This window comes from Condylura cristata, unplaced genomic scaffold (assembly GCF_000260355.1).
Source record: "Condylura cristata isolate star-nosed mole 26May11 unplaced genomic scaffold, ConCri1.0 scaffold00030, whole genome shotgun sequence".
NCBI lineage: Eukaryota > Metazoa > Chordata > Mammalia > Eulipotyphla > Talpidae > Condylura > Condylura cristata.
This window is the reverse complement of record NW_004567131.1, coordinates 12,910,114-12,926,274: the sequence shown is the minus strand read 5'-3', so window position 1 is coordinate 12,926,274 and position 16,161 is coordinate 12,910,114. Positions and strand designations below refer to the sequence as shown.

General features: G+C 41.5%; 1 protein-coding gene across 1 annotated transcript in view; it reads left to right on the top strand.

The window, feature by feature from the left end:
* The window catches only part of PRKCQ (protein kinase C, theta), a 108,597-nt gene that overhangs the window by 70,294 nt on the left and 22,142 nt on the right, over window positions 1–16,161 (top strand). Inside the window, exons 12-13 of the mRNA XM_004691227.2 lie at window positions 3,168–3,341; window positions 14,639–14,730. Coding sequence (XP_004691284.1) covers window positions 3,168–3,341; window positions 14,639–14,730 — 266 coding nt within the window. The remainder of the gene's footprint in view (window positions 1–3,167; window positions 3,342–14,638; window positions 14,731–16,161) is intronic.

Genomic DNA, 16,161 nt, shown 5'->3' with positions numbered 1-16,161 from the left:
TTGTCGAAAGCCTTCTCCGCATCTATTGAAATGATTATGTGGTTTTTATTCTTCTGTCGGTTGATGTGATGGATTACATTAACTGATTTTCTGATGTTGAACCATCCTTGAGAGCACCTGTGTTTTAGGAGCTGCCGGTGCCGTGGTGGGGGGGGGATGTTGGGGAGGAGGGAGGAGGAACAACTGAATAGGGACCTGTGGACTCTAGGAAACAGCAGACATGGCTAGCTGGTGTCTGGGGGCTCTTCATTCCCCAGTGGTTTAGCTTTGAAGGTGTGCATCCACATTCTTATGAACTCGGTATCTTTGGACACACACGAAATGAAGGAAGCCTCAACCAGCCCATTTCACATGGGCGTCTTTTGTTTGATTGGTTTTTTTTGTTGTTATTGTCCTTCTTTTGTTCTTTTTTCAAACCTGGAAAGTTATTTTACTTTGAATATGATTTTCTTCTCTAGCAAATATCCTCAGCCTTGTATTCATTTGCCGGGCGAGCTGTAACAAATACCACAGCCTGGGTGCCTTCAAAAACAGAAATTTATTTCTCCCTATTCTAGAGGTTGGAAGTCTAAAATCAAAGTGTTGTTGCCATTCCACAGAGAACAACTAGTTATTTCACCAGCAAAATGGATTATTCAGATACAACAACAAAAAGACAATTTGAAAAGTGTAATCTCCTGGCAAGACACCTGTATGCCTTCCTTAAGAACTAAAGCCCGCACCAACTTACCTAAGTTTTACAGGGGCTGTTGTAACAGTTTATTAGAGGAAACTGGGAGTTTGATGTGAGATGACTGCTCATCTGCTGACACATGGTGTTCTCCCATTGGCTGAGATGTCTGTTGCTGGGTGAAGGGAACTGCTTCTTCCTTAGGCTGGGTTAGGGAAGCAGCATCACTTCCCATAGGAGATGCAAGGCCTGCTGGGTTTCGTAGTTTGCTGCGTGTACAAATGAAATCTCATTTCAATAGAATGATGTATATTCTGTATCTTGTTGGCACATCGCTCTCCTGAGGCCTCTCGCTTTGGCTTGTAGATGAATGTTTTCCCTCCATGTCCCCACATGGCCATCCCTCTGTGCACAGTGACCTCTTCTCTCCTGAGCACACCAGTCATAATGGGTCCACAGGACCTCATTTAATTTAGTCATCTACGTAAAGATCCTGTCTCCAAATATGGTCACGTTCTCAAATCTGGGGTTAGGACTTGAACACACAGGGCTTTTTTTTTTTTTTTTTAATTTTACAAAAGTTTATTTTTACATCATTTTGTACATTTTTTTTCCCCATCTCAATTGTAATCCCCGCGGGTTTCCCATCACACAGGGCTTTTTTAGAGGACAATTCAGATCACTGAGCTTAAGACTCATGAAAAATTTCTTCTCTAAATTCTTCCTGCCACCACACCAGTTAGGGGAGCAGGAGAAAGCAGACATAGCTTAAGAAATGATAACCAATCATCAGTGATAACAAAAATGTTCAAGCCAGTGAAAGTAAGAGGGATGGCAGACAATATGGTGTTTTAGGTTATTTTAGATATTAAGGCTATCGAATGCCTTAATGGCAGTCACAGTTGTTTTATGTTCTTGGATGAGGTTGCTAGGAAATTTTAGCCAAAGACTACTGTTCCATGAATTTGTGCATCCAAAGCCAACATTATGCTCAGCACCTGCTCACCAGACTCTGGCTGGGAAACTTACCCAATTTATTTAATAAAAAGCTAAAATGCAACTGAGCATCACCAGTGCTGAATGCCTTTGAGCTGCAATTGGGGTTTGGATCAAAACACCAACGCTCTGCCTTTGGCAAATATCCACTAATTCTCTTAGTTCGTTTACACAATCATATGAACCACAGCAGGCTCATTTGGTGGTAATCTGAATGTAATAGGCAATTTTACAGCCAGTCTTCATTATAATTTAGCATCAATTAATGTGCAATTATAACCTGTTACCAAAAAATTGAAAGCACATTAGAGAGATGGAAATTGCCTTTTCAGTTTTTAGTTTATGGCTGGTTTTGGGATGTTTTATTGAATGGAGCAAGTGCCAAAAGAGTACTTTTAATTGTTAATGAAATGTTTATCTTTCTTTGTTCCCCTGTGGATTCCTACATTTGAACAGGGTTAATAAGAACGACATTAAGTGAACCTACAAACCTTAGTAACATCCCATGGGCGAGCTCAGCGCCTCAGGTGTCCTCTGCTCCATCTTCAAAGCAGTATATGCCGCTTCTCCTTTCTCACACTGAGACAACTCCAAAGGGAGTTTTTCTTCTTTTCATTTGTTTCTATATAGGAAGTGATGAGCTCTATGTTCTTATTTCAATCTACTTTTAGGCCCTGAGGTACAAACCGCACGTTTTCTGGGAATATGTGTATCATCTGTTTGCTGGAATTCTACCCTTTCTGCCAAGCTACCCCAGAGCTGCACATCTGCACCATCTTATTGTAAACTCAGATACGTGTCTGCTTAGTACTGGCTTAGCAGCAGTGACTTCAGCATTCCATGAAGTCCATAAAAGAAACAAGTGACAAATATTCTTAATAATGGTCACTTAGGGGGCATTTTATAGTTGACAAATCGCTTGCCCATTTGATTTTCACAATGATCCTGGAAACTAGAGAATCTTCACTCACTAGCAAATTGAAGCCTAGAGACGTTCATGGAAATGCCCACATCACACAGCTAGTCAATGTCTATCAAATGAGACCAAGCTGGAGTGTGGAGTTTTCTGTCTCCAAATGCCATGTCCTTGCAATTGTCAATTGTCTGTTGTTTGATTGTTTTGCAGAAGTTACTGTTAGTGGTAGTGACTGTCCACATGTGACAGCTGTTGTCCTTTCATAGTTGATTCAGAAAATCAGGTGGGGAAAAAAATAAACTCAGGAGTTTGATTTCCACGGAATAGCTCTGTGAATCTCAGGAAGTAAATTTAATCCTTCAGTCCAGTTTTTATGATTATTTCTATCAGCCTTGCAGTGTTCTAAGAACTAAGAGAATAAAATTGGCTACCCATGTAAGTACAAACCAGAACTCCTGACACTTGGCCCATTTGCAAAGTGCTCTAGTGTCTGTGCCATAGGTGATATGAGTGTTCTTTGGCACATAAAGAGAGCACTTTGACTCCTATGTTCTTTTTGCCCTAAAAGTTACTCCTCCCTTCTAGGTCTTCCTAGCAGAGTTCAAGAAAACCAATCAATTTTTTGCAATAAAAGCCCTAAAGAAAGACGTGGTTCTGATGGATGACGATGTGGAATGTACCATGGTAGAGAAGAGAGTCCTGTCCTTGGCCTGGGAGCATCCGTTCTTAACGCACATGTTCTGCACTTTCCAGACCAAGGTATGGCTGCTCTCCACCTGCCTGTGAGCTGTTCCAGCTTGTGCCCCAGGGCTGCCTCTGGGTAAATCCGGGATATTGTTCCCCTTCTTCACCTTATCTTTCAGTCCACCTTCCACTCACCTAAAGGACGTCCTTTTCCCCTAAACACCACTGACATATTATTTGAAATGGGAAAGGGCGTTACTTTCATGTTTGTCTGCTTGTTTTCTAGAATCTGGTTTAACTTACCTAAGGATGAGATTCTTAGTAGTAGCTTGTGATTTGCTTTTGTTACAAAAGCAGTGCTTTGTAAAAAGGCAAAATCTGACAACTGTTTGTTCCTCTGTCATACTTGTAAATTAAGAGACAGGTTGGAAAATAGATGAAAACATGTGTACACTGTCATTTGCCTGTGAGAGGCAGCCCTCACAGTGGTAAGGCCCTGAGCAGTGAGGAAAGGTGGTTTTTGTCAGAAGCCTCTCCTACCCTGAGAGGATTCTCATCCTGGTTTCCTTTGCCCTTAAATTTTGTTTTTGCCTTTTTGTCCCCCCTGGCTCAGAAGTTACTCAGTATCACTCTAGAAAGTCTGGAATATGTGTGTGCACACTATTTGCTCAAAGAAGAAAATAATTTCCAATCCAGCACTTTGGTGAATACATTGATGTTTATCCTATAGCTATTTCAGTCCTGTGGATTTTTAAAAATAAAATAACCACCCATGGTACTTGCCTAAGATTCTAGAATCTGTTTTTAACAGCCTGTCAGACATTTCTTCACACCTGTGGATGTTCTACATCACTTATCTGATGAGAACTTTTCTTATTTTTGTTCTGAAATATCACTAACATGAATATCCTTGTGGGTGCATCTTTATGCACAACATGACTTTCTCTTGCCACATTTCTACTCTCCACCACCTTACCCCTGTGGTCTCAGAGAGTAACCCCTGTGGAATCACATGGTTAAGGTCCAAAGAGAATCAACAGACATTGCTCTTGTTCTAGTTCAAGCCCTGATGATAATGCACCACTTAGTGTAAGTGTAAGTCACAGAGGGGTCTATAAGCTGACATCAGTCCCAGAAAGTCTTAATGGGGAGACAGGGGAAATGAGTTAGAAATGTAGGTGGCACCCAACGTTTTCATCACCTTTTCTCCAGCTCCTAGTCGATGCTCAACAGATTGTTTAAGGGAGGGACAAATGAACTTAAACATGTAGCCAAAATGCCCACAACTAGGTCATGAAAAAGCACTTTGACGCGTATTGTACTCAAAGCACCATGGAGGATTCAGAAATACAAAATATAGCTCCTAACCTAGAGAATGTCATACGCTAATGAAAGGGGCAAGAGTGATCCTTCCGACAGTGATGTGTGCTGTTAAATTGCAAACACAGACTCTAAATGTGAGAGCTAAAAGAAATCAGAATTTGAATCTGAGTCAGCAGGAAGGTTCTAGGGCCATGGAGGTGTGGGGGGACAAGAGAGCCTGAAGTGTGAAGGGGAATGGTAAGTTCTTTAAGAGAAAGGAGGCTTATTTTCTGTAAAGGAAAGGAATGTGAATTTCTAATGAATTAATAGCAATTTTCTTCTGCAAATACCCCTGGGGGAGGCACAGACTGTTTACCCAAAGGCTGTGTGAGGAACTCAGCCTCATGCCAGTTTGGGTCTAGGTTTGCTGGACCCCCTGGAGTACATATCTACTTTTCCCCTCAGAATGTTCTCAGCCTTGTGTCAGACTACTAAGCACCCCTCAGACCAGGCCACTAGGAGCGTGTCACCAAGTTTCTTCAGCACCTTTCCCCTGCTGTTTTTATATTACGATTATTTTCCTACCCCATAGGGAAGGCTGTTAGCATGCCTGCTTTGTAGAAGCAGGTGTGTTCCCTTCTCTGCTTGTCTATCAGCACCTCTACCAGCATCTGCTTCATCCCCCCTCTCCAGGGAAGCTCTTCAGGCTCCAAGCAGATGTGATACTTTCCTGAGACTAGAGAAATAGCCTGAGAACAAGTAGCAGGGATAGTGGACAGCAAATGTTAAAATGATTGGCTCACTACTTAGAGATTAAGGAATTATTAAGTCCCTTAAAATTAAGAGATGAAAAAGAAAAGATTATATTATCACTTTCCCAAGGGTACTGCATAAATCAAATCCTGTTTGATTTATGAAACAAAATAATCAATTAAATCCCAGATATTTAAGGGAATAATCTATATGAATGATTATCTGCTCCGGGAACATTTTGGAAATAGCCTTTCTTGAGAAAGATATTAGGAATTAGGAAGATATTAAATAAGATAAATGAACTATTTGGTTTTCTAGGGAATTTTTTTTTTCCAGAACATTATTCACTTGCTTTATGCCTCCAAAGAGGCTACCTACTGAATGCTAGCTGATTCCAGAGACTGTAAGGACAAATTACTTACTTATTACTTTTCAGGGCATGTGGCTTAACACATTAAAATGCTTGTAATATGAGGAACATGTGACCCATAGACATAAAAACATGGAAAAGTCAATTAGGAAGCTATCCAGAGTGAAAGAGCTGTGGGCTTGAATCTGAGGAAGCTGGGTCCAGCTCAACCTTTCATCAGCAGGGCTCTGAAACTCCTTGATCCCCTGCAAGGACCAAGAAAGGAAGAATCCCCATGCAGGAGGAGGGTCAGAAGGCAGGTGCATATGTGAAAGCAGCATGTGAGACACAAGGTGTGCAAAACAGTCTCACCTGAATCTGGGCCTGAGCCTGAATGAGGATTAAAAAAAGCATCATTGAAATAAACTTTCTCTGTGCTAGATCAAGATAACACTGGCCTCCGATGTATTTATACCATGTAGCATGACATAGCATAGTGCCATGTCATCTCTGTAGGAACTAACTGTTCACCTGCAGGGAAGAAAAAGTACGGAGAAAAATAACTTCCTTTTAAATTATGCTAGCTAGCATACAAGAAAGAGCCATGATTCCACTATACAAAGTTTCTCTGATCCATCAGTGATAACAGTATGAAAAATAAGAAGGTTCCATAATTAGTTTGGAAAAAAGAAAAAGATGCATCTAACACATTGACTGTACTGTTTGCTTTGCTTTTTAAGGAGATAAGTCTTCCTTAGAAATTGAAAGTGAATGACAGTCTACCTTCACGTGTCTCTCACTTGAATTCCTAAGGCCTGTGTTCCAACAATTTAAGACATTTTACAATTTCACACCTGAAAGAAGTTCTGGATGTCAGGAGCACACCTCTGGGTTCCTCCTCAGCTTGGTGCAAGTGAAGGCGCTGTGAATGTGAGAGGCTCTCTCCAGAATGATTAGGATGTCTTGCAAACACTCACACCACTGCCCTATAATTCCACACCTCCAGTCTGAACTAGCTGAGCAGTATTATTTAGAAATTTCTCTTTTATGGGAAAAAAAAAAGTGAGTTTCACTTTCCCTTCATTGAGCAGGCTTCACTTCCGGACCAAGATGACACCTCTGTTTATGTTTCCAGGTTACGACTTTAAAGTCTGGCACTCAGATGACTTTCAACGAGTCACTTTTTTTTTTTTTTTTTTGTGGCCAAAGGGAGGAGGGAAAAAATATATAGTTTTTGCAGAGAAGTTTAAATCCTTTGTGAAGAAAATGTCACCCTAACAATAAGGTATCATTATTTGCAATAGAATAAAAACTCCTCCAACTTATAAAAATTATGTCCTTCTGGTATTGCCAGGGTTGAAGGCACAGCCATCTAAGATTACCATAAGGTTCTTAATTTCAAATACTGTGTTCCAAAATCACCTTACCTAATGCTCTGAAAAACACTTTAATCCTAAACCCTCCAGTTGAGTCAGGAGCACCCGTCATTGGCACAGTTTTAACCAGGAAAAGAAAAACCACAGAAACCACATGCTCAAAAAGACTTATCATGAACTGAGACAAGAATTAACTTTCTGTGCCGTCACCATTTGTAGCAACTGATAAAACTCTCTTCTTTAAGGAACATCACTGAAGTGTATTTAGGGCATATCACTGTGCCCTTAACTGTGATTCAGCACATGTTGGAATTACAGGAAATTTACCAAAATTAGTAAAACTTAGTCGTGACTCTGTTACCCTGTGCCATCCATACTTTATTTATAATGTTTAAGCCCGAAACCTTAGGTCTAGGTAAAAGAAAGAAGATGGCATCTTATTTATACCAAAAAAATTACTCTAAGTTTCAGTACCAGAACCACAAAGAGCAACACTCAGTTGAACCTACCTAAGTTAAGCTTATCTGAACCTCTTTGAAACTGAGATGTTGACGAGAGTGCAAGGGTCTAGCAATTCATGTACTTTGAGCAAGTTACTCTTCAGTTGCCTAAATCTGAACATATATAAAAACTCCCTTGGCAAAAACTGAGAATCTATGCCATGTAAACATGAAATGAGAGACAAACTCCCGGGAGGTAGGGGGATCACTTATTATTAAATAAAACTCCTTACTATTTTCCCTAATTTATAAAAATAATTATATCAAACATACTTTCAAAATTGGAAAATACTCAAAAGTATTAGAAAAAAATCATTTCTAGTGATCTCGTTCAGAAGCACTTCGAGGTAGGACTTTTGAGTATTTCCTTAAATATTTTGGCATCCTTTTTCTTTTTAAAGGTGATACTTTAATAGCCTTAAAAGCTTTAGCCAAGTAGAACATTTTCAAATGATCAAAACTATATTTCTTAAAAATCTCTCTTTCATGTTAAAGTTCAATCCATTCCTGAGACCTTTCTGTTTTTTTAGACTAAATCTCTCTCTGCATTTTATGCATCTATGATGCATCTGATAACGGTGTCACAAACAGAGTAGCTGACATTTACAAAGTGCCCCCCTCTGTGCCTGTCCTGGCACCTTGGTGGTTTTAGGTACAGCACACATTTAGCTCATTTGATCTTCACAGCAACCCAATGAGACAGACGTGGTTATTATCCCATTTTATAGACAGGACGTTGCAAAGCCCTAAGAGAGTGAGCAAGGCCACCAGAGGCCAAACAACTTTGAAAGGGAGGAGCAGCCAGGACTCAAATGCTGTCTGGTGGCTAAGTCCATAGATCTAATTGCTGCATTGCTTCTCATTAGAGACCTAATCCTGTCAGGAGAAACACTTTTAAAATTCATGAAATGGACTCCTGTTTGTTTTTCTGTTATGAAGGAAAATAATTTGTTAGTTAATGCAAGAAGACCCTGTGGGACAATTAAGCCAGTAAATACCAACTGAGCCGGAGTTCCCGTTCCAAGGTGCAAACCTCCAGAAACTGGGGTACATTATTTCTCATGCTTACTAATGAATCTATTGAAGGCGGTGGATTCTAGTAATTAGAGTTTACAGTAGGAACATAAACAAGCCCCTAATGAATGTGCTTGCTGGCCTTGAGAGGTCTCTCTTTCTCTCTCACACACACATATAGGTGTTATAAAAAGCACACATGATTATCGGGTTTTTTGTAATATTTATGAAAACAGAAATTGGGATTTTTTTTTTAGGATGTTTTCTTTTATGTCTCATTAGAAAAGAAAGGAATAAAGTACTCCAGGTCAAAATGGCTCCAAAATGGCTGGCTTATCTAAGAAATCAGCTAAGCTGATCCAACGAGCCTGGCACTCAGTGACCTTCACAGGTGTGCTCCCAGGCCGCAGGCTCCAGCCCCACCTGGGGGCTCTCCCCAGAAAGCTTAAGACAAGGCAGCCAGGGTCCAGTCCCACAGTATTCTTGGAGACAGGAAGGTCCTCCATTTCGTCACCATCACAGTTTCAGAGAAGTCCAAAGGCAGTTCCAACAGTTTTTAATTAGCAAACAAAACCTTGCTTTGAAGGCACAATAAGTAGAAGTAAAATGTAAACCTCCACTGTGGTGACCGCCTCACAGGACCACACCCTACTCCTGACTCTCACGAGTTAAGACTCAGTGCATCTATAGTATAGACGCAAAAGATGGAGTCATAAAGACCAAGATTCACAAACAATATCTTGATTAAATTTAGACCAAAATGATCCTAATTAGCATATAGTATCTATTATCTGAAAATTTTTGTTTCCATTTCTTGGATTGGCAAGTTATTTAAATATTTTTATTCCGGTGTATAGCTTTTACCAAGTATAAAAAACACTTTACAGCTAACGTTTATATAAATATTTTAGGAAAAAAATGAATACAAAAAAATTTAGATTCTAGAGCTCCCCTAAAGATAGATCTCGTATTTGTATGCACGAGTACACACAAGAACAAAATAAATACACAGTTCCATCAGCCAAGTGGCAAAAGATATTTGTGAGAGCTCTGAAAAACACAGTACTTTTCTCATAAACACAGAGTTCTTTGCAAAAACACTAGGCTATTTTAAATTTTTCAAAGCACTCAATATATATATTTAAATGAATTTGCAAGAATAGAATGAGAACCATTTTCTCATTCTAAAAGAGAAAGAGGCACAGAGCTCTGAACACCACCTATACACAGAATATCAGCCTTGATTCTTGTCTTCAATTATCTAATACAATAACCAGCAAAGCAATAACCATTTCACTTTTACGATTTGGCACACAGAACAGTGTGCCTGCCACAAGTATGCCTGTAAACTGCAGAGGTGATCGATAAATTCACTGAATGGTGAATCAAATGCCCGCTTGTGAGCCACATACACTTGAACAATATATAATGAGCCACTTCTTCAGTAACCTAAACAGGACCGAGCTTACCCAAACCCCAACAGCTTACTTCTCCTACAGAATGGAAATATACTCCATGTTTTTGTTTTTGATTAATAAGCGCACTGGGCAAAGGAAGGACACTCAGAGACCTCCCTCTGAAGACAGTGAACAACCTGTTCAGAATGCTCACTTTACAAATCAGTCATGTGCTCTGATACCAACAGAGATTTCACAACCTTAGTATGTTTCCTCCTGCAGGTAGCTGGCTAGTTAGTGCCCCTGCAGTGATAAAATTTACCTCTCCAAGGAAGTGCCCAAGAAAATGCTTTTTTGCAAAGAATAAAAAAAAAGCCCTACTGAACGCTTGAAGAGGGGTAAGGGCATACTTTCTGTTCTTTTCCAAAAGCGAAGAGAATATTTTATTCCAAGAGAATGAGATTCATGACTCAGACACAAACAACAACGACCAATCAAAAAGTTCTCCTGCCACTCTCGTTGTATCTTAAAAACAATGCTAGCCACATTCTTTTCCAACCCATTAGTCTTGCCAGTCCCACGTGGCATTAGCATAAATGTTAATGCAGACAGCAGCCCCTCAAGCAAGAGGTCTTTGCCCCCAACCAGTAGCCATTTCCACTAATACAACAAAGTCCTCTTCAATGGGAAGGTATCTTCTGACCTCAGTGATATGGTCTCCCTTGGGTTGTGGGGCATAAAGAACCCAGCCATAATGCTCACCTCCTCTGAGGAAAGTTTAACACAAAGGTTCATCCCTATTCTTTAATTATTCTTTCAGTATGCAATGTTCTGGACAGAGACTTCGCACAGTAATTTTGCAAGCATCCCATCTTCTTACCAGTATTTGTTTTGTTGCCTTGGGCACATGACACGCTTACTGATCACAGATGGTTCATTTCATCTTTTCCCCTATGAAAAAGAAAAAAAAAAAGTGCAGGTCTGGGGGAAATCCAGATATTCCTTAGGCTAGCAAAAGGGAATATACTTGACGGTCTCATTGAGATGCCTCATTTTTCAAAGGCCCAGGGAAGGTCTGATTCCCCTGAGCACACAACTCCTTAATGACAACAGAGATTAGAATTTCTACTCACAGATACTGGGCCAAGTAGTACTGACAGATTCTAAGACCAGAGCAGATCTGGAGTGTCCCACATGCCCACACAATCACAACTTCAATTCTCACTCCCCCAAATGAATGCCCTCCATTAGTTAATGTTTAACCACATTAGAAGAAAGCCCCAGCCTACTGCCCCCACCCCCAACAAGCCCACTTGGTATTTTCTCTCAGCTCATGATGAGAACAGAAAGGAAAACACTTCCCTCTGTTTCAAGAGCTACAGGACCATGCAGTCCTTTGGAAGGATCTACTGTTCTACTGACAGTAATTTAAATTGTTCCCCCATTACACCAGCAGCTACCAGCTGTCACATGCATTCCACCAGCCAATCCCGATCCCACTTTCCAACTCCTTCATCTCACTGAACACTCATGTCAACATTCTGAATACACAATGTTACCCACTCTATGTCACAGGTGGAGAAAGGTCAAGTGACCTCTCCAAGTCACCCTGTTTCAGTTCCATCCTACCTAATCTGCATCTTTCCAACGGGCAGGGTTTTCTTTTTGTTAATGGTCCAGGTTGGTGGCAGGTCACTTAGAATCTGAGCCCCCAGCTGTTTTATGAGCGTTGAGTCTGCTGTATCTACTTTCCAAGACTGAGATTTTGATTCACCTTTTCTAAGGTTTATCTTTCCAAATGTGATCCTTAAAACCCAGACTTCAAGACTGCATGGTCTGTATTGTACCACTTATGCTAAATTTATCACAGAACCATCTCCTTAGATCAGAGTAGACCCAGCAGTTCCCTGAATGAGTGAATTCTGGAGGATTTCACTTATCAGAATGCCCTCGAAGGCACAGGACCTCAGAACAGCACCCTCTGGAGGGCTAGCAGACCTCCCTGAACTATCCACCCAAGCTGGACTTCCAGGCATGAACTGCTCTCACTTCTTTAAGAAGCCAGAAACGAGGCAGAAAAGAGCACAGGAGATGTGGTGATGGTGCACAGATAAACTATTGGTAGAAATTCTAGAAAAGAAAGCAGACATTTTTTAAAAGAAAATGAAGGGCTCTCCCTGCTGGTGCAATGGGCTAACATGGCACAATGAAGCTCTCCAAAGCAGCATGAGCTCAATCCCCAATCAGGGAGCTTACCCATATGGTGTGGTAGATATCTCCTGACCCGCCTGCTGCTCCTCTCAGCAATGTATTTCAGTAGATCTGCCTATTCTCTTCCCCTCTCTGGTCTCTGGTGAATTCTCTCACCCACAACATCTCTAGCCTGTACCCCAGTTCTGTATGCAAAAATAAATCTTTTTTTAAAAAAAAAGAAAATGAATAATAATGTAAAATGTATTTAAATTTAAAAAATAAATAAATTCACACATAAAAAAAGTCAGGTTAAGGCCCTCCCTGGTGGCGCAGCGGGTTAAAGCACAGCACAAAGAAGCTTAAGCCACTTCCGCATGAGTTCGATCCCCGCCTGCCCCGGAGGTGACCACATGGCGTGGCAGACCTCTCCTGACCCGCCCGCTGCTCCCCTCAGCAGTGTGCTTCGTAGACCTGCCTGTTCTGCTCCCTTCTCTGTCTCTGGTGAATCCTCTCACCCTCCACATTTCTGGCCTGTACCCCAGTTCTGTACGAATAAATAAATCTTTAAAAAAAAAAAAAAGTCAGGTTATTTAGCTGGTTTTCAACCAAAACTAAGGCTTAAGGAAAATACCCCATCACACATATCAAAAGATAATCAATGCTCCTGACTTAACCTAAAGATTAAAACTAGAGCTCACTGTTTTGAAAGATTGACTGTGAAGTGTTAATTTTTTTCAGAGGCTTCAGTGTGGCAGCCAATGTGCTATAAATGACCATTACTATTTAATTAATAATCCCTATGGCAGTGTAGTCATCACTTGGAGTATTATCATCTAAACATGAATTAAACCCAAGACACCTTAAGCTCCCTTCACCACACAAGTCAAACTCTAAGTCCCACCCTAGGGGCACAGTCTGAGCAGATGTGAGAACCCATAAGACAGTGTGCCAGCAATGTGTAGAATTGAGGGTTAAACATTTATCTTGACTCACCTTCCCACACTTTCTCCAAGTAAATTCTGAGAGCTCAACCTCAGTAAGAACTTATAAACAAGGATGAAAGTCCGGAAAGGGAATCTTTGATCCGTACACTTCTACATGAATAGTCTGGCTTTAAGACTTTACATTTTTCTTTCTCCGGAGTACTTGAAAGGACATTCCACCAGTGTCTGTTCAAGGTCATCATATTTTTGAGTAAAAAAGGTAAAGGTTAGAAGCTATGCTCATAAGAACGCAGCTGAGTGCCCGGGGGCAAATGTTCGCTCTCAAGTTATGGTTGAAATATCTGTGTTAAGTCAGGAACCTTGTCAGCAGAGACTTTGGCCTATCCATAAGAGAAAGATTGGTTGCCGGTTGAAGTTAAGTGAAGCCAGTAAATTAGATGGGAAGTCAACTCTGGAAAAAGCTGGATGACACCTTCCTTTGCCTGAATTATTGGTAAAATCGCACAGTACTGGAGGCCTGGCCTCGGCACAAATGGCAGGCAACCCATGACACTGTCAGAGCAGAGCATCATTTCTGCCCTCACCTCGTATGCCCCAGGGCCTCTGCTAGACTCACATTGAAAATTAAAATTAATTCTGTTAAAAAGTCACCCAGGTGAGGCTTTGCATTGCAAACTCATGCACAGACAAGCCCAATGTCTCCACACTTTATGGATTATTAACTCTGTGGTTCATGAAGACTCTTAAAATCAGGGTGCTTAACATGTCAGGAATGTACCTATTAAGGAAAGATGTCTCACACAGTGGAAGGTGCTTAGGTTCTCTGGAAATATGGCCACCTCTGAAACTGGCTATACCCCTACACCCTGAAGACCATTCAGCAGGCTTCTGAGAGCTACCACCAGAAGCTGCCAGTGCTAATTAACGCATGGTCTCCTTGGGGGGTGGTACCTGGCTGGCAGATAAAGCTGCGTCTTGCAGCAATGTTTGGAGTGGGGAGACAAAAGATCACACTTGATTGTAAGCTTCTTGAACGCAAGACTGTGTCTCACCATTGTCAATGGGGTGAGAATCAGCATCTCCACGTTCATTCCTGCCATACACCATATCCCCTAGAATATGTTCAGAATTACTTACTGAGTTTTGAATGAACAGATATTTTCAAAACCTGATGCTAAAGTCAGCACCCCTGATTTGTCTTCTCGGTGTCATCCTATACTGTCAATATTAGTAGGTACACAAGCAGTACCCACTGAGGGCCAGCACCATGCCAGTAGTGGGTGGGCGAGTCCAGGGGCAGGGACCCTATGATGCATTGCAGCATTCAAGCTCTTAGCAAACAGTACTGATTCCCTTCCCAAGTGACCAGGGCATCCTAGGACTTGGAAATGCTACAGATGCTCTAAATTATTTCTATAGTCTTTTCATACAGTCTTTCAAGACAGAATTCATTCCTCTGAAATTATCTAATTCTTTTTTAAAATACTCCTTGTTTTCCTGTTTTTAAGCAGCTAAAAGTTGGGATTGCTTTTGTTTTTTCCTAGGAAAACCTCTTTTTTGTGATGGAATATCTCAATGGAGGAGACTTAATGTACCACATCCAAAGCTGTCACAAATTCGATCTGTGCAGAGCAACGTAAGAGTCCCTAAAGGGTTTGGCTTTTTCTCCTTGTTTTTTTCAGCACTGTGTCCCCATCATGCTACAAACCACTTACACCATGTGGGATTCTTCCTGTTCCTTCACTCAGCATGCCTGAAGCCCAGGGAAGGGTAACTCCTGGGAATAGGCAGAACTAGGCAACTGCTTTCGCTGTTTGTGAAGCTTCAATTCGTGCTGGTTTTGTTTCGTGTTTATGTTTTTTGAAATCTACTACTCAGAACCATCCCAATTCGTGAGGCTGCTAAATGATCTGAGCCCACAAGGAAATATTTGCCCTTTGAAAATAAAACAGCCAAATGGAACTCAGCTCTGAAGGTGGCCACGGGGAGGAAGCTTTCACTGAGCTCTTAGTGGGAAGTTGGTGAGCAAACAGAAGGCACTGACTGCAGGACACGGGAATGAAGGGGGGAAACTGCTGTTGAATCCCCAGGGCCCCATCATGCTTCCTCATGGGCACCCCGTTTCCTAATTAGTGAAACCACTGTGACATTGAGAAAGAAGGGAAACTGTACCACCCATCCTCGTTAAAAACACATGCTTTGCTTAAGTCCCTACAACCTTTCCCTCACCGCAGTGATGGCTATGAGTGGTTCAGGTTGAGCTAGGTTCCACCACCTGTTGCCAACACCAGGCCTGAAATGGCCGTGTGGCAAACCCAGTGCATAGTAGGCTGCTGATCTTGTTGTCTCTGGCAATCATAAGCAAAGGGCCCAAAAATAATCGTATGGGATTCTGCAGGAGAGAAATCCCTGGGTATTTTTCTGACTAGAAAGGATTTACTCAGTCCCTCCGTGGCCAGCTCTGGAAGGCCTGAAAGCCCTCAGGTCCAGGACCCGAGTCTTCAGAAGGAAGAGGTAGCATTCTTCTCAGAGACTCCAGGAAGTCCTTCCTTACCTCTGACTTGAATCCCACGAGTAATAGAGTAAATTCATTTCCTGTGAGTCCTGTGAGTCTGGTATCATAGAGGATGGAATGCAGCTTATCACCCCACATCTTCTAATATCCTGCGGCCCCTCATAGGCTGCGTGGCCTGCACATAAACAAGTCCAGTCTGTTTGGAAAGACCTTGCATCCAGGGTTGAAGGGGTCCAGGAAGTTTCAAACAAAAGCGAAAATTACTTTCCCCTCGGCTATCCTGTTACCTTTAGTGTTTGTGTATGTTTTATCAGAAGAAAAAAAAAATAAAGACCACTTGAATGATATTTAAAGATAAGTGTAAGATGCAGGCAGGAGAAACTTAAGATTCCAGCTGTTTCCTTCTCTGCGGGCTGAGGGAGGACGAGACAGTGGATGATGTCTTGCCTCTGTCAGGATTAGACAAAATGGTGTGTGTACACCTATCAGGAACGCATGAACCTCCATGGGCAATGTCTGTACCCAGAGGTGATGCGGGCACACCATGGGGCG